The 16,394-nt window shown below is 60.1% G+C and overlaps 2 protein-coding genes across 3 annotated transcripts in view; one reads left to right on the top strand and one right to left on the bottom strand.

Moving 5' to 3' along the window:
* The window catches only part of CASZ1 (castor zinc finger 1), a 147,533-nt gene extending 147,224 nt beyond the window's left edge, over positions 1-309 (top strand). Inside the window, exon 20 of the mRNA XM_029229537.1 lies at positions 1-309. This exon is cut by the window's left edge and continues 22 nt beyond it. Coding sequence (XP_029085370.1) covers positions 1-309 — 309 coding nt within the window.
* Positions 310-8,563: 8,254 nt separating this feature from the next.
* Positions 8,564-16,394, bottom strand: part of PEX14 (peroxisomal biogenesis factor 14) — a 138,086-nt gene continuing 130,255 nt past the window's right edge. For both annotated transcript variants that reach the window (XM_029227222.1, XM_029227223.1), the window contains 4 exons: positions 16,154-16,256; positions 14,886-14,983; positions 11,535-11,626; positions 8,564-9,763 (listed from right to left, as the gene is read on the bottom strand). In XM_029227222.1, the coding sequence (XP_029083055.1) occupies positions 9,316-9,763; positions 11,535-11,626; positions 14,886-14,983; positions 16,154-16,256 (741 nt within the window). In that variant the 3' untranslated portion in view covers positions 8,564-9,315. The remainder of the gene's footprint in view (positions 9,764-11,534; positions 11,627-14,885; positions 14,984-16,153; positions 16,257-16,394) is intronic.

A 16,394-nucleotide genomic window follows, 5' to 3' on the forward strand; every position in this document is an offset into this window, starting at 1 on the left:
GGGCCGGACGACGCGGGCGACCCCGGGCCCCGCGCCGGCCCCGCCGCGCCCGGCCCCGCGGCCGGCGAGTCGTCGCAGGAGGACGACGAGGAGGAGCTGGAGCTGAACGAGGAGGCGGACGACGACGAGGACGACGACGACGAGGACGACGACGAGGACGACGACGACGACGAGGACCTGCGCACCGACTCGGAGGAGTCGCTCTCCGAGGCGGCGGCGGCGGGGCCGGGGTCGCGGAGCCTGGAGCTGGCGGCCCTCGGCGCCCCCGCGCCCCCCGGCCCCACGCCTGCCGCCGCCGCCTCCCCGTAGCCGCGGGGCCCGTGGCGCGTGGGGGGCCGGCCGCGCCCGGCGCCCTCGGGATCTTGCCGCTTTATTCTATTGTTGTTATTATTATTATCAATTTTGTAAGAAACGGTATTTATATGTAAAGCTTCCCTTGTACAGAGCTAGGTGTTCGCCGCGCCCCGGCGTCGAGAGGCGCTCCGGGCCCGGGGCCGCCCCGCCGGTGCTTCCGGACCCCGAGTCCGTCTCAGGACAGAGGCGGGGGCCTCCCTCTGGTGCTCCGGGGCTGCCCCCGCGCCCGCCCGCCCCGCCCGCGCGGCAGCTGGGCGGCCGGAAGGACAGAGGTTGCCCGGGACCCTCCTCAGCCGCAGTTCGGGGATCTTCTTCAGGGAAATAGAAGGTGCTCTTGTCCGGGGTGGGAACGAGGGGCAGGAGGCCCGGAGGGCGAGGAGGGCGGCGACCCCGGGCGGCTGCCCCACGCGCCCTCCCCGCGCCGGACCCCGGGCCCCCCGAGCACGCCGGTGGGATTCCTCATTGCTCAGGGCTGGGACGGGCGCCGGGGGTCGCCGCGACCCCCGCCCCTCACCACCGGAGGCGGGCCGGCACCTGTGGCACCTGGCAGGGCCTCCCATTCGTGCAGCTAAGACCCTCCCTCCCGGTCCTGGGGGAGGGCGGGGCAGGAGGCGTCCGGCGGGCGACACTACAGGGACCGCGGAGGCAACCTCCTGGACTCGGCAGAGCGGGGAGCTCCGGGTCACTCTGCCCCCAGCGCGGGGCCTGGTCGGGGTGTCCGTCCCGAGGGCTGGGGCCTGGGAAGGGGTGCGTCTGCTCGCTGGTGCTGGGCTGCTGGGCCCGCAGGGCGTCTCTGCCACCCAGGTGGTGAGAACAGGAAGGATGCGACTGTTTGGGGCTTTAATAGTCAACATGGAAAAAAATACGAGAAAGTTGTACAGTATTTTTCCTGTAAAGGTTATTATTCTACATAGAACAAAAGAAGAAAAAAAAAAAAGGCAGGCGGGCGGCTAGAGCGCAGACCGCCTCCGGACCAGCCCTGAGGTTGGAGACCCGAGTGCAATTGCTCACGTGGGGTTTTGTTTAGCGTTTTAGAGGCCTTACCAGTTTGAGGCTGTCCGTCTTTACACTAGCACTGATGGGAGCTGCGTGATTCCAACTTTTAACTTGAATTTCGTAGAGACAAGAAAAAAGGACTGTTATTACTGATACAAGTTTGTAGTTAATTTAACATTTGAGTTTTTCTCTATTGGTTATGCGTGTGGCTTTATAGGGCTTTTTTCTTCCCAGTTTGTTTTATTAATTTCTTTGGGATACTTCTTTGCTGGTGCAACCCACCCGGATTTGGTTCCTTTTGCAAATCCCAGCCCCCCACCCCTGCCACCCTCCCTCAGCGATGAGGTCACCGAGCCCAGAGCCAGCCGGGGCCCACCTGGCAGGTACGTGCCCGGCCAATGGCTCTGAGGGCGACAGGGACGGAGGGCAGGCTGCCCAAGGCCGCTCCTGTGCATCTTCACTCCAGGCCGGGCCACCAGCCCTGTCTCAGGTTGGGCCCTGTGACATGGCCACAGGGAGAGCGCGAGGCCCAGCCTGGGGGAGGGGCCGTCACCCAGAGCCTCCTCCCCAGAGGTCTCCAAGGGGAGCCTGACCAGCTGCAGGGGGCAGTGGTTTACTTTTTTTTTTTTTTTTTTGTCCTCTTGGCTGCCCACAGCCAGAAAGCCAGGACCATCTGAACTGGAGAGGGAGCAGGAGGGAGGAGTGGTCGGAAGGAGTGTACCTGATTCAACAGGGAACAAATGGTTTTCTAGAACAGCCCCTACCAGAGCCTCCTGAATTCTGTGGGCACCACGTGCTGCTGCTGAGCATTCGCCCAGACTTTGTGCCCGACCACAGAACCGGGGAGTCTGTGGAAGGAGTTTTGTAAAGGAAAAAAAAAAATTTTTTTTTTCAATGTAGCAAAATCAAACAAAAAAAAAAAAAGAAAAAAGAAAAAAAGAAGATGCCGACAGTGCGAAGTCTAGCCTTTTGTAACCTTCGTATTGCACACTAGGACTATAAGCCATTGCTAGCTCATTTTGAATTTTAATGTGTAATTTTTGTTTTATTTTCTTTCTGTGGGGAAAACAATGCTTGATCCACCAATGCTCTTTTTAATGTTTTATAACTATGTATGTGTATATATATAAATATAAAATAATATGTATGCACATATGTGTGTATATATCTATATGTATATACATATATAGATATATAGAGATATATAGAGAGGTTTTGAGACGAAAACGCAGAACGTGAAAACCGAACTGAACAGCGTGTGCTCTGATTACTTGAATCTGGTCTCCTCGGCACCTGGTTATTAAGAACTGAATATTTTTCCACTTGAATTTAGTGCTATTAGAAATTTAATATATGTGTTTTATTTATTTGATTTTTTTTTTGCATGACTGATGCAAGGTTTGACATTTTCACTCAATAAAAACTGGAAAAAAATCTATCAAGTTATCATTTATTTTTAAAGTCAGTCCTGAGCGGCTGGCGGGGACCCAGCTGTGCAGGGTGGCAGGGCCACCATGGCCAGCCGGGCTCCATGTGCCAAGGCAGGGAGGGTGTCGGTCACCCTTCAGCCCTGGCAGGGAAGGGGGCAGACCGGGCTCACCCCTGGGAGGGGGCCACGTCCTCCTGGACAGATGGTGGGGGGCTTGGGCCCTGCCCGGCCTCCCGCCTCAGCCCCGCCTGAAGGCCCCACAGAGGCTCAGGAGCCGCCTGGCACAGACGCCTCAGGCCCCCAGCCTGGCCGGCTCTCTCCCGGCGCAGCCAGGGCTACTGGGCAGGTGTTTGGCAAGGGTCATCCCTCTGCCTCCTCCCTCGGCTCCTTCCTCCTTCCTGCAGGGACCTGCCCGGGCTGGGAACGGCGCGTACCCGGATCCGATCCGGATGCTGGCTCGGCTCCTGCCCGGAGCACGCAGGGGCAGAGCCAGCGGGGGCCAATTCCTGGGTCCGTAGCCACCAGCCCCAGGCCTGCCTGAGTTGCCGAGCCCGGTGGCACCACGGCTGAGGGCTCCCTCAGAAGCATGGGTGGCTCGAGCACTACGGCCAGGCCCCGTCCAGAGTGCAGGCCGCACATCTGCCCTGACGCTTCTAGATGGTGACGCCCTCCTCAGTAAACCTCCTCATCTGTGCCAGCTTGCCAGCCTTGCCCTGAGCTAACCTCCTTCCAGGTGGCCAGGTGGCCCAGGGCCCTGGGGAGGAGATGTGTGTGCTGGGCCCTGCACGCTCCACCGCCTCGCGGAGCATCTCACTGGATGTCACATCCCTGCAAGGCGCACACCCCTTTTTCCTGGGGAGGGACCGAGGGGCTGGGGAGGTGAAGTCCCACCAGCGGCGCCCCAGGTGTCACCGCCGGGACAGCAGGGGCACGAGCGGGTGCAGGGGCTGCACTGCTCCCCAGGGCCCTGCTCAATGTCATTTCCACCACAAAAGCCTCTTTTCTAACCCAGGCCCCCCCAGCACAGAGGGCCCTTCCCTTTCTTCTTTCCTCCTGGCACGCAGCCCACAGACTATTTACATAAATACGTTTGTAACAGACGCGAACATATATACTTTTTTCTGTCTCATTAAAATGTTCAAGTTGGAACTCGCCTATTGTTTGTGGATATCTCGATTCTGTTAAATCAAACAGTGACTAATTTATGGGATAAAACACAAGTTCAACAAATTAAAACCATTACTGGAGCTTCCCAGGCCCTCCCGCAGGGCCTGAGGGGAGGCAGGGAGCCAGGCCCAGAGAGCAGCCCTCCGCCGCTGGCTGGGTGGGTGGTGCTAACACAGGGCTCCCTCTGGGCACTGCTGCAGGGCCGGGGAGACCCCCAAGACTGTCCCCTCCCCAGCGGCCCCCAGGCCTTCTGGGGCCGGATGGACCTCAGCGGACCCATACGTGGTAAACAAGAGGCCCAGCTTAGCTGAGGGCAGGGCCAGCTTCCAGGCTCGGCTCAGGACAGGACGGGGCCCAGGGAAGGGGGCGCTGGGTCTCAGGGCAGCCCTCAGCCAAGCCTCAGGGAGATGAGGGCCTGTGACATGTAAGCACGCTGCGCGCAGGCCAGCCCGTAGCTCTCAGTCCCAGGCACTGCCCACTGAGACCGTGTCCCCAGAGCCCACTGCGACCCCAGGAGGGCGGGGCACGCAGCGGCGGCGTGCCCCACCCCAGGGGTGCGGAGTGGGCCCAGGCCGCACCGTGCTTGCTCCCTGTGGCTTGTTGGGCTTGGTAGGAATCGCGGTAAAACATGTTTTCACTCCGGAATTTAATTAGCTGTGGTGGTGTGATGCTCCTACACCCCAACTGGGGCAAATTCAAGAGTTTGGCAACCTCCTGGAAAGAGCCCGAATCCGCGCACAGGCTTGCGCTGAGCTCAGTCGCCTGCCCACCTCCCACACACCTGGTCTGGCTTGGGTGCTACCAGCAGCTGAGTCACCCAAGGGAGTTGGGCCTCGGCATTCACAACCCACCTGGACCCACTGCACCAGGGCAGTGCGCTCCGGGGGGCGTGGCCCGCATGTCCCGTCACCCGGGGCACAGACAGCCTGTCGATCTGCTCGCCTCCATGAGAGGCGGCCTTGGCCCAGGGCACAGGGGTAGTGGAAGTGCTGCTACCCCCAGGAAGGCCTCCAGGAAGCAGGGCCCCTCGGACCAGCTGGAGTCCTGGGGACCTTGCCGGGATTGAACAGGGCCAGACCTGTGCCACCCTCGCCGGGAGGAGCCGCCCCACCCTCTGCATGGGGGCAGACAGGAAGCGCCTCCTAGGGGTGCACAGCCAGTGCAGGGCCAGACCCAGCAGCTTCTCTTCCTGTGAGCCCTGCACCCACGCCAGTCGGGGGAGACACCGGGACCTCGGAGAGTCCAAGGCTTTTTCCCCATCAAAGGGCCCCAAAGCCCTGCCCAGAGCCTCCCTGAGGCCTGGCTGCCACACCCTGGATTTACAGGGCGCCCTGGAACTAATGCCCTTGGAAACATCCTCCCAGAGCTGCTGGGCCGGGACGTGGAGGGCTGGGCACCTGAGTTTCCAAGATGTGTTTTAAAATGTGACCCCTTCACTATAAAGAAGATCCTCCCAGGATCTGTTGGGCAAGGAAAGGCTGCAGGCGTCCTCATGAAATGATAATAAAATCTCATCTCCTCTTCCAGAGCAGTATGAGCTTTAAAGTGCTTGATGGAAGTAAACTATTAAGGTTTGTTCACCATTCAGGGAAAAACACCCGACACGACACACGGCTGGAGATTTAAACTCCTCTCTGAGTTAGAGCGCGTGCCTGGAGCCCAGGGCGGGGCTGGGGAGCGGGAGGTGGGGGGGTGGGGGGGTGGGGGGGGTGAGGACGTGCCAGCTCTCGGTGGAGAACGTGGCAGTCACCCACCAGCACCGCGGGCACCCTGGAGGTGTCTGTCCCTGGCGGGGGGTGGCCAATCCCCGGGGTGGGAAACACCTGTGCAGCCTGAAGGAGCAGGGGCCAGGGAGGTGTCCGGGCAGGGAGGGGTCAGCCAGGACTGGGTCCACCCTCAGGTGAGCTGGAGCCACGGCAACCTTTGGGGTTTCACTGGCGTCCCCTTGCCTGCTTTGTGTGGAGACTCTGACCCTCTTCTCTGGGTGCCTTGGCAGAAGCAACTTTAAGCAAACAGACGAAGAAACACTAAGGATTAAGTAAAGTCCTGAGAATCAGGTTGTCGGCCAGTCTCCTGCCGGCTCTCCCTCCGCCTCGGGCAGAACCGGTCTGGGTCTGGGGCAGGGGCGGTGTGAGGTGGGGTGAGGCTGGGGTAGAAGCTGAGCCTGGGGCAGGAAGGGACAGTCACCAGAAGAGAGGGAGGTCCTGGGCCAGGCCGAGAACCAGCACCTCGCTGTCCTGGCTGAGCACAGGGGGAGGCCAGGAGAGGCGCCTTCTAGAGAACCCCTCTCCTCCCACCTGGTGTGAGCCCCCCGAGGACACACGCTTTACTTTCAGTGAGACAGGCAAGTCACACAACACTGAAGAGGAACTTCCTGTTTTTATTAAAAGAGAGAGACGACGTGTGCACACCTGTGAACCGAGTGGAGGTGGGAGAGGAATTCTGTATCCTCTAGCCCCTTCAATAGCGACTGGATGTTTTAAACAGCTGATATGTGCGCCCACGGTATGAAAAAAGAGACCATTTACAAACTCAGCATCCCTTTCCCCCGACCCACAACGCTGCCCTTCCCCGCCAGGGTGTCCCAGGACACCGACCACCCGGCTCCTGCGGAAGGAGGCCGACCCGGCTGTGCAGGTAGAGCAGCAGCCTCGCCCGCTGCACTCCGGGGCGTCGCTTAGAGCAGGGCAGCTGGGGCTGCCTGAGGGAGGGCCCTGCCCAAGGCAGAGCCCGCGGACCTCCCGGGGCCAGCTGGGAGACCTCGGGGGCCGGAGGGCCGTCCTGCAGCCTCTGAGCACTGGGCGAGTTCTTTCTTAAAGACACTTTACAAAAATACTTTGTAATTGAGTTTAATAATCTTCCCCCTTCCAGAAAGGGCCTGACAGGCGCTGCCTGCTGCTCACTTCTGCCCCATTCCAAATATTTTTACCTTATTTGGATGAAATGCATTATTTTTCTAATGAAAGGCTTTTTTTTTTCAAAGGGCTGTTTTCCCTCCGTCCAGCAGCTGCCTTTATTAGGCAGCACTCACGCCGTTTGGGGAGGGGTTTTTCCCTCCCTGGAATCGCGCCAGACTCTCTGTCCTCAAAAGCTGAAATCGGGCGCTCAGGACCCGCAGGGCAAAAGGCCCCCAGGCCCAGGTTTTCATCCCTTTCTCCCGCAGTGAGTCCGGGGACCTGCGAGACAACTGACCCCCCAGGTTGGGGAAGACATACCCCATAAGGTCCCCCGAGTGCCCGCTGCCCTGCGCTAGCAGCTCTGGCTGCGTCTCCATCCCAGGCTATCTTCCCTCTGCCCCCCTCCCCGCCGCCCCCGGCCCCGGTCTGGTCCCACTGCAGGAGGGATCTCTGCAAAGTTAGAGGCCGCGAGAAACAGTCACCAAGTAGAGGGGGACACCCTGAGACGGCCCACGCGGGACTCAGGCTTCCATTCCCCGAGGAGCGCAGAGCGGGGAAACCCCGTCTCCGGCCCCCAAGGCCCAGGGGTGCTTCCAACCGAGCCACCAGTCCTCTCTCTGCCTGTCATCCCACGTCTGTCTGCCTGCCTGGCTCCCGGGCACTGGGCCCCTCGTCCAGACCAGGCTGGGAGCCCCTGGGGATGGAGAAACCTGGCTTCTTTGGGGATGGCAAGAGGCAGAGGTGACTCAACGGCAGGGTGTGTGTGTGGGGGGGGGTCTCTGCTTGTCCCTAGGGAGCATGAGCCGGGACATCACGTGAGGTTATGAGCATCAAAGACAAAACCTGGGAAACCAGGCTGGAGGGCCGGATACTCAGAGTGTCAGGGCGAGGGCCCCCTGCCTGAGAGCCAGGAAGGAGTTTACCATGGGAGCCCAAAAAAGGGGCCTGGGCAGGAGGGGAAATGTTTTCTGAGACAAAACAGCCCCCATGCCAAGTCTCTCACCCTCGGCCAGCAGCTTCCTCCCTCCCCAGGGCCAGGCGGGTGGGAGGCCAGCGCTGCGGTCAGGAGGCCGAGGCCTCCCCAGAGGGTACATACCCGCTGCAGCTCCACCTCCGCGGCGTCCGGGGTGCCTGCACTTTGTCTCCAAAGCCCGTGTCTACACGAGGCACCGGACAGGACCAGGCCCTCTGACCCCCGCACACTGGGCCACAGCACTGGGGGCTCGAGGGAGCCGAGTGCTCCCGGGAAGGAGCATCCCGTGCTGTTTTTCTGGGTTTAGCTAAATGCTGTGTGAAGGGTAAAGGGAGACAGGGAGGGTGAGAGGGAGACGAGACGGGGGAGGACGAGGGAACGAGACACACTCTCCTGGGAGCACATGCATCCATTTAAGGAAGGTGAGCTCATCACACTCCACACCAGGTCTATATACAGTAGCGTGAGGTCCCTTCCTCCTGGATCAGAACGTCGCCCTCCGGCAGCCACTCGGGACCGAGGATGAGACCCTCCAGCTGTGGGTGAGCGGCTGCGACACCTGCCTTAGGGGAGAGACTGGCCGAGGGAAGCAGGGGCTGCCCCCATCAGGCCCACCGAAGGGCTGCCGGGCGCCGCCCCCGCGGCCCCTCCCTGGGCCCACCTGGCGCGGCCTTGGCCAAGATCCACCCCTGGGCACGGGGTGCCATGAGCAGACAGGAAGCCACAGGCAGGAATTAAATAGTGGCAACTCATATTTATTACAATTATATACAGTAGTATCTTATATTCTGAAACCTATACCTGATCACACAAAAGAACACGTGTTTGGGGGGCAGGACGGGGCAGGGGACAGACAGGAAGACCCTGTGCCTGGCTCCTAGTGGAGGTGGGACCACATCTCACCACGGCAGTAGCTGAGCCACGATGCGGCAAGCGAACGGTCGGGAGCAGCGTGATGTCGTGGGTGGCAGACGACCAGGCTGCGGCTGCGACGGGCACACAAGGTTGGCATCGTCTGGGCAGGGACTGGCTGGGGGGCCTGGGGGGCCTGGGAGGCCCCGCCCAGAGGGGAGCGCAGGGCCATTGCTTTGGGGATCACGAGAGCGCGGCCCCCTTGGTCACTGGTGAGAAGCAGTGAGGGAGCCGGGGCGGAGGGAAGGGACGGCAGACGCCAGGCCCCGCGGCTCCTCCTCCAGAGGGTCAGGAGTCAGGTAATAAAACTACCTCTTGTCATGCACGGCGTTAGGTTGGCTAAGACACCCAGCAGACACCCCTGGACGGGACGTCTGCCTGGGAGGGGGCTGGGGGGGCTTGCGCCCAGAGAGTTCAGAGCCCTCGGCCCGACATGAGAACAAGGTCAGAGGCCTGTCTGTCTGCGGTGGGCGGGGTGGACACGCTTCGGCCCTCACGCCGCCCAGGCCGGCGAGGCTGCGGCAGCCCTGCCCCGCCCCCGCCCGGCTCAAGGCCACGTCCTGCACCTGGACCAGGACCCCGGCCACCTAGTCCCGTTCGCTTTCGTTGCTGGCGCCCTCAGGCCGCCGCAGCTTCTCCACCTGCTCGTTGATCTGCCCGTCCCCACCCCGGCGGTCCTCCCTCTGCACCCCCAGGCGGTCCTCCTCGTCCACGCGGCTCACGTCCTCGTCCTCCTCGTCGTCCTCGTCCCCCCTCTTCTCCTCCTCGCCCTGCACCTCCATCCTCACCTGGCCCTTGACGTCCACCACCCCCTCGCCCTCCTCCTGGGGGCCCAGCAGGTGGTACGTGGCCGTGGAGCCCTCAGGGCTGTGGCCCTCCTTCACAGGCGAGGACGACGTGGACTCGTTGCTGACGGGCGAGATGTCGCTGCTGCTGTGGTGGTTCACGGCCGCGGGGCTGGAGGGTGACGGGGACTTGACCGGGATCTGCCAGGAGGGGATCTTCGGGGCCGACGGGGAAGGGGGGAACTGCCTCCTGGCCGAGGAAGGAGAAGACGGCAGGGTCACCCTCAGAAGAGCCGCACCCTCCCGACCCAGAGCGCTCACGGAGGGTGAGCAGCCACCCCAGGGCCACTGAGCAGGGGACAGGGCCAGGGGACAGGCTGGAGCTCCGCCGCCCACTCCCACCTCCCCCCGTCCCCCTCCTCTGGAAATAAGGCCTCTTGGCCCGTTGAGGTGGGAGCGGCTGAGACGGAAGCCAGAGGCACCGGGGCTGCCTGCAGAGCCCCCGGTCCACTCAGGGTGCCTCCTGGGGTCCCCTCTGCCTGGGGCCAGGCCCGCCCTCCCTGGCAGCTGCTGGACACTTGGCTCTGGGGGTCCTGCCACCCCCTGGCGCCCGTTCCCTCCCACCCTTACAGCACTGTCCCAGCCTCCAGCCCTGGGAGGGGCACCGAGCAACAGTGGGGAGCCAGAAGCCTGGGAAGCCAAGGCCCCTGGACCTCACTCTCACTTGCCTGTGGCCTGGGCAAAGGCGGGGGGTGGGGAGAGCCTGGCCCCTGGTCTCGGGGTCAGAGACATCAGAACCAGAAGGGTAATGCTGGTGACCTAGCACATTTCTAGAAAACCTCCGAGCTCAACACTTGACAGAAGAGCCAGTTCTCCCTCCCACTCCTGCATCCCTGCCCTGGGTCCTGGGCCAGCAGCCAGCCCAGCCCAGACCTGGGAAGTCAGGTCTGCTTGGCAAGGGCTTGGAAATCAAGCTCGAGGACAGGCGGGATCACCCCTGCCTGAGCTGGGAGGACAAAGGCCTGCCGCCTCCTGGGCTGCCCACCAGACCACCAGCTCTGGCCCAGGACAGCCCTTCCACCTCAGACCCTGGTACGCGGAGCACACAGTCGGGGCCTCAGCGTTCACCGTGTCCCCAGCAGACAGCCCTCTGGTGCCCCGAGCTCAGCCGTGCCTCTCTTAAGGCCACGCTCTTTTCCCCACAGACAGCCTGGAAGTGGGTGGCTTGGAGAACTGGGTCCTCTGGTTGGGACCACGAGACGCTGCCAGCCCCCATCATTGACCTGGAGTGAAGGCCCCCGCCTCGCTCAGCCCCCACTAACCCCCAGGGCGCCCTGCAGGAGGGGCGGCCCAGGACACAGGACTTTCAGTTTTAAGAAAAGACGGGCTCGGGGAAGCCCGGACAAGCCCTCCTGTCAAGGAGGCAAGCCCTCCTATCAGGGCTGTGTTGGTGCTGTCCCTGCGGAGGGACAGCAGAGTGAGGCCACAAGAGCCGGGACGTGGGGAGGCGGGCACTGCGTCTGCCTCTGCCTTGAATCATAGGCTCTTCAAACTGAGCAGGAACAGAGACCCCTGGCCTGGCCCTCTGGGGGGGACCTTCTCTGGGACCAAGCTGTCACTGGGAGGTCCAGCCGGGGCTGAGGACGGGGAGGAGATGGCCCTATCTGGAGGGTAGGGATTCTCTCCTCTGCTCAAGGCCCTGCTTCTGGCTCCAGCTGCCCTTGACTGGGTCTTGACAGTACCAAGTGACTGTATCTCAAAACTCGTGGGCACTACAGGCTGTCACCCCTAGAGTGGAGAGGGAGGGGCCAACCGGGGAGGGAAGGTGGCAGCGCAAGAGATTCCCAAACTCAATGCCTGAATCATGCAGCTCAATCTGGGGTGGGATGCACAGGGGGCCCCCAGGGAGACGTGCCCCTCCCTTGCCCCCAATGGCTGGCGGCTGGATGGGCCCCAAGAGCTCCCTCCCCCAAGTCGAAGTCAGAGAGCAGAACAGAAGCCCGTGCCTTTTCAGCTCCTACCGATTTAAAAGAAGCCCTTTCAAGGAGTTAATTTCCGACTTGAGTTCATTGATGTTCTGGGACTCCAGGATCCAGTTGGTGGAAGTGGTGGCCTGAAAGTCACACAGGAGACAGAAGATCAGAGCGGCACCTCCTCCCACCCCTTGAAGCTCAGACTGCTGGGGTGGCAAGGAGGACCCCGGGGGATTCCGTGTCCTGCATGCCAGCCAGGAACCTCCCTCGGTACGGTTCTGCTGCAGCCCATTCAGGGGTCTGCCTGCCTGGATCTCTGTTTAAGTGACGACTCCCTTAGAACAAACATTCCCACAAGTCTATCTGGATAGCTGACTATGTTAGGGAATCATGACATGCATTCAGGTATGATAGTGGCAGCCTGGTTATGTAAAATAAAACATCAACAACAAAAGAGCCCTTATCTTTTATAGATACACACTGAAGTGTCTGAAGTATGAAATGATATGCTGTCTGGGATGTGCTTCAAAATCACCTGCGGGTAGGGGTATGGCAGGACGGGCCCGAGGCAGCGGCTGCAGCTGTGTAGCCAGAACATGTGGGCTTGCTGTGCAGCCCCCCCATTTCCAGATGTATTTGAAACATTCCATTAAAACAAAACTATTAAGATAAATAAATTCCATCTCTACAACAACTACTCCCTCCACCTAAGTCCCTCTCCCTGCAGAGACATCACACACACACACACACACACACACACACACGCGCGCACACACACACACACACACACACACACACACACACACGGAAACTCTGGGGCTGGGACAGGCAGCCACCTCAACCACAGGTACCAGGAGCCTGGTACCTGGAGCCACCTTGAAGGGTCAAGGGAGACACCTGAGCACCTGCCTGGCCCATCCCCCAGCTCTACTCTCAATCATGCCCAGAAGGCAGGCTTCGCCCAGGATACCCTTCCCCACGCAGCCGTAACGTCAGGCCACACACTGGGCCCCACTGTCTGCACAGCCAGGAGTCGAGGGCCAGGCCGCCCATCTGCAGCTGCTCTTCAGGACGACCCTGAAGGTTCAGCAGGGAGAACGAAGATGTCCCGGAGCAGGGCCCACAGGGGAAGCAGCCACAGGAACCTCAGACAAATGTCACCCTTCCCCGCACACCTTCCCCGTTGACACCGTTTTCTATATAAACTTCAAACGACCACACCTTTCTTTGGCAATCTTGCTGGGATGGAGAGGAGGTCCCCCAAATGGCAGCTGCCTTGGCCAAGCTGCCTGCGAAGTGTTTACGGGCCAGTCCCAGGTGTGATGGCCTCGGGTGTGTGGGCCTCTGCCTACGGGTACAAGGCCCCCACTGCCTGCCACAGAACACCCGGGCCCTGAGTTCAGGAGAGTGTGGGGATCCCCAGGCTGGCAGCGTGGAGGGGCCCCGCACATTCCCACCAGCCTGCGGGGCTCTAAGGTGGGGTGAGGGGTGCTGTGGGTCCTGCCTCGGCCGGCAGCCCCAGCCCGGCTCCACAGCGGGAAGCGCCCCCCGCGGGGGCTGCAGGCCTCAGGAAAGAAACCCCGGGCAGCCTCGGAACGAGCGCACACAGGCGCTCGGCCGCCCTCACACACATCCCCTTGGGGTCCCCACTCCAGACCACCAGACAGCGCAGACCCAGGAGCCACTGCTCTGGCCTCTCTGAGACCTTGAAAGCTATAGCAGCCCATTAACAAGGGAGCAATTTCCACTCACCGGCCTACAAAGGACTCAAATTTCCAAACGCATATGGTGCCAGATGCCAGGATTTAGAAATAAAATCTGACATCTGGGGCTTTTTAGCCAGTCTCTAAAAAACAGTTGTAGAAAACTCCCAGCCTTCAGTTTTATGTAGGTTTTTTAATTACTGAATGCTCTTCTTTTTAATTTTTTACAGTGCTGCAGTAGGGGTTTGGAAGCCAGATATAAAAACTTACATTACAGCTGAGAAAACACAGCTCTGAGTCTTTGGTTTATGGGGTAACCGAAGCCTTCACACAGATGGGTTTAGACACCAGTGAGCACGGCTTCAGCACAGCAGAGAATGAAAGGGGCTGGGGGCAGGCGGGGGGACATCAGAAAAACAAGCACGAGACACCCTCAGGGGCGGCGCTCAACCACCAAACGCTACCCCGGGCCCCCCTCCCCTCCTAAAATGCAACATGTGGTCTTAATCTTAATGCTTAAGGTCTGAAAACAGTTTTCCAATTTCTGGAAAGGCTTCTGGCCACTGGCAGGCTGCCGCTCCAAAAGACAATGGAGGAGAGGTGGTCACAGGCTGTGACTGCCTCCTCAGCTGCTTTATGGGCCGCCCGCCCGCCCGCCCGCGGGGAGCGTGCACGGTGGCTGGCGGTGGCCACTGGCCTCCGTGGGTGGGGTACCCCATGAGAGGATTCTCGGGGACCCCCTTCACAGGAGCGCCGGCTCACACGGAGTCGCGCACTGGGGTGGGGCTTCCTCTGGGAGAGCTGCTCGGAGCGAGATCCTTTACAGCACGGCTGCGTGGAAGCAGCCAGAAAGCAACCCGGGAGGCCTTGGAGGGAGTGGGGAGGGCAGTGGACGCCCTGGAGCCACTGGACCACTGTCTCCCGGGCCCAGTCTGTCTCGGGAACACCCTGTCACACACGCACAGAACCCAGACCCAAAGCCTGCCATCCTGGGGCTGACGGGAGCCAGGCTCTGTCCTCAGTGGGGACAGGCAACGAGGGAGGTGCGGTACAGCTCCTTCTTACAGACGAGGGAACAGCAAGTCGCTTGTCTGCAGTCACACAGGTAGCACGGGGCACAGGAGAGCCTGAACCCCGGTGGTCTGATCCTAGGGTCTGATGTTGCCAAGACAGCTCCAGATGTGCAAAGTGAGGCAAGGAAGCCGCCTCAGTCGACCCCAGGTGGGTCTACACTCCTCTGGGGGTTACCGGATCCCGAGGCCTGGGTTTGGAGAACCCACCCACGGCAGCATGGCAGCCCAGGGTCTGGGTACACTCCTCCCACCCTGTTCCCTGCAATCGCTCTTGGCAACGCCAGGACCTCTGACCTAACTTGTGGTGGAGACCATCCTGTGTCGACACCGGCCACCACCAGATCTGGGGCGTGTGCTGCCACGGGAGGGCCACAGGCACAGAGCTGCTTTTCCTCCCTCCTGTTGGGAGGTGACACAGAGACAGAAAGGACAGCCTCCGTCACTGAATGCCACACCACCAGCACGGTGACCGCCTCCTGTCTCTACAAGGGCAGGGTCACCGGTGTCAGAAGAGACAACATCAGACCCCAGCGGATGTAGTGAACTGGGCACAAAGGACGGGAGTGAAGAACCGTGCAGGGCAGACCCGGACCTAGAGGGACCAGAGGGTCAGGGACAAGTACCTTGGCTGCGGCCAGCTCGCGGGCGAGCTCCTGGACTTCCTGCTGCTGCTGAGTCAGCAGCTCCTGGACAGAGGCTAAAGTCACCTGTAACTGCGTCACTGGGAGGAAAGAGCAGTTGCATCTCTGTTAAATGATACAGATTCTTCCTTCTGTCCACACACCTATAAGCTGCTGCATCTAATTTATCTGCAGACATTCCCCCCGCCCCCCCCCCCGGCCCATGCAATCCATATAATTCATCTGCACTCTAGGGCATCTACCTGCACTGTATCTAACCTCTAGTATTTCTACTTTATCTTTCTATTGTGCAGTTGTCCGTGGTCAAGAGTATATCCGTCCAAAACCTCTCCCCTCTAATTATATCTGTTTATGATTCGCTTGGCTCTTGCAACTTCCATGCTGCCTGCATCCCCCATCTCCCGGGCCTCCCCACGCCACTACAGAACTCATGGCAAGTCTCCAATCCTGGGAGAGAGACATCTCAGTCCACAGCATCCTGGAGCGGTTACAAACTGCAAATCCCATTTCCTTACCGCTCCTTCCTATCCTCCCCACCCAACCCAGAGGCTGCTGGAGCTCCCGGCCCACTGTCAGCCTCCAAGGAGACATGCCAGCAGGGCATGTGCTCCAGAGGGTTTCCGAGGGCTTCACAAACATGCCCCCGAGGGACAGACTCCTGCCTGGGACAGGCGGCTCTCTAGTTTGCCAGAGTTTTTAGATTCAGAGGCTCCATCTAGTAAACAAGTTTATAAAGGAGAAAACCACCTCTGGTGCGACAGGTCCCAGCTAATCTGGGCCATCACTGGGGCACCGGGTAATGAACGTGAGCCTCGTGGAGTCGATGACAGAGGAGGTGGCCGGGGTCCCTGGAGCCGCAGTAATTACAGCCTCTCTTGACCCTGTGTTGGATTCTTAGAGGGAAGGGGGAAAATTGCTGAAAACCCCCCTGAAAACCTCATAGAAGCAGAAATTAAAAATGAACTTTACAGCCCTTAGAAAGGCTGTCATTTTATTCCCCTTATTAATATTCTGAGGTTGGGAGCCTTTCCGTAAAAACATAATTAATTGAGGCCGCGCCGACAGTAAACAAGCAATTTCAAATTAAACCGAAATGACGGCGGCTTCATTTGCAAATGTGAACAGATTCTCAGAGCAGATAAATGAAGTCACCACATAAAGTGGAGACGGAGGGGAGAGGGGAGGGGGCAAAGAAGGGGCTGCTCGGAGAAGGCTTTGAGGGGTGCCTTGGTGGAGTCATTAATCTTTACCTGTCTGTGCCACGCTGCCACTCAGCTCTGAGAGACTCGCCTCCATCCTCTCCAGTTGCTTCCTGTCCTCCCGGCCGCCCATGATGAGGGGGAGCAGGTATTTCTGCGAGAAGCAGGGTGCACATGAGGAATGGGTACGTACTTGGGATACTCTTCAACAGTCTCTCAAATTCTGCCGACCAACTTTCTCTCCATCAACCCTGGGTTTCGGAAACCCTACGCCAACACCGTAAATGAACAA

The sequence above is a fragment of the Monodon monoceros genome, unplaced genomic scaffold (assembly GCF_005190385.1).
Source record: "Monodon monoceros isolate NGI ecotype Baffin Bay Population unplaced genomic scaffold, NGI_Narwhal_1 Super_Scaffold_18, whole genome shotgun sequence".
NCBI classification, from domain to species: Eukaryota; Metazoa; Chordata; class Mammalia; order Artiodactyla; family Monodontidae; genus Monodon; species Monodon monoceros.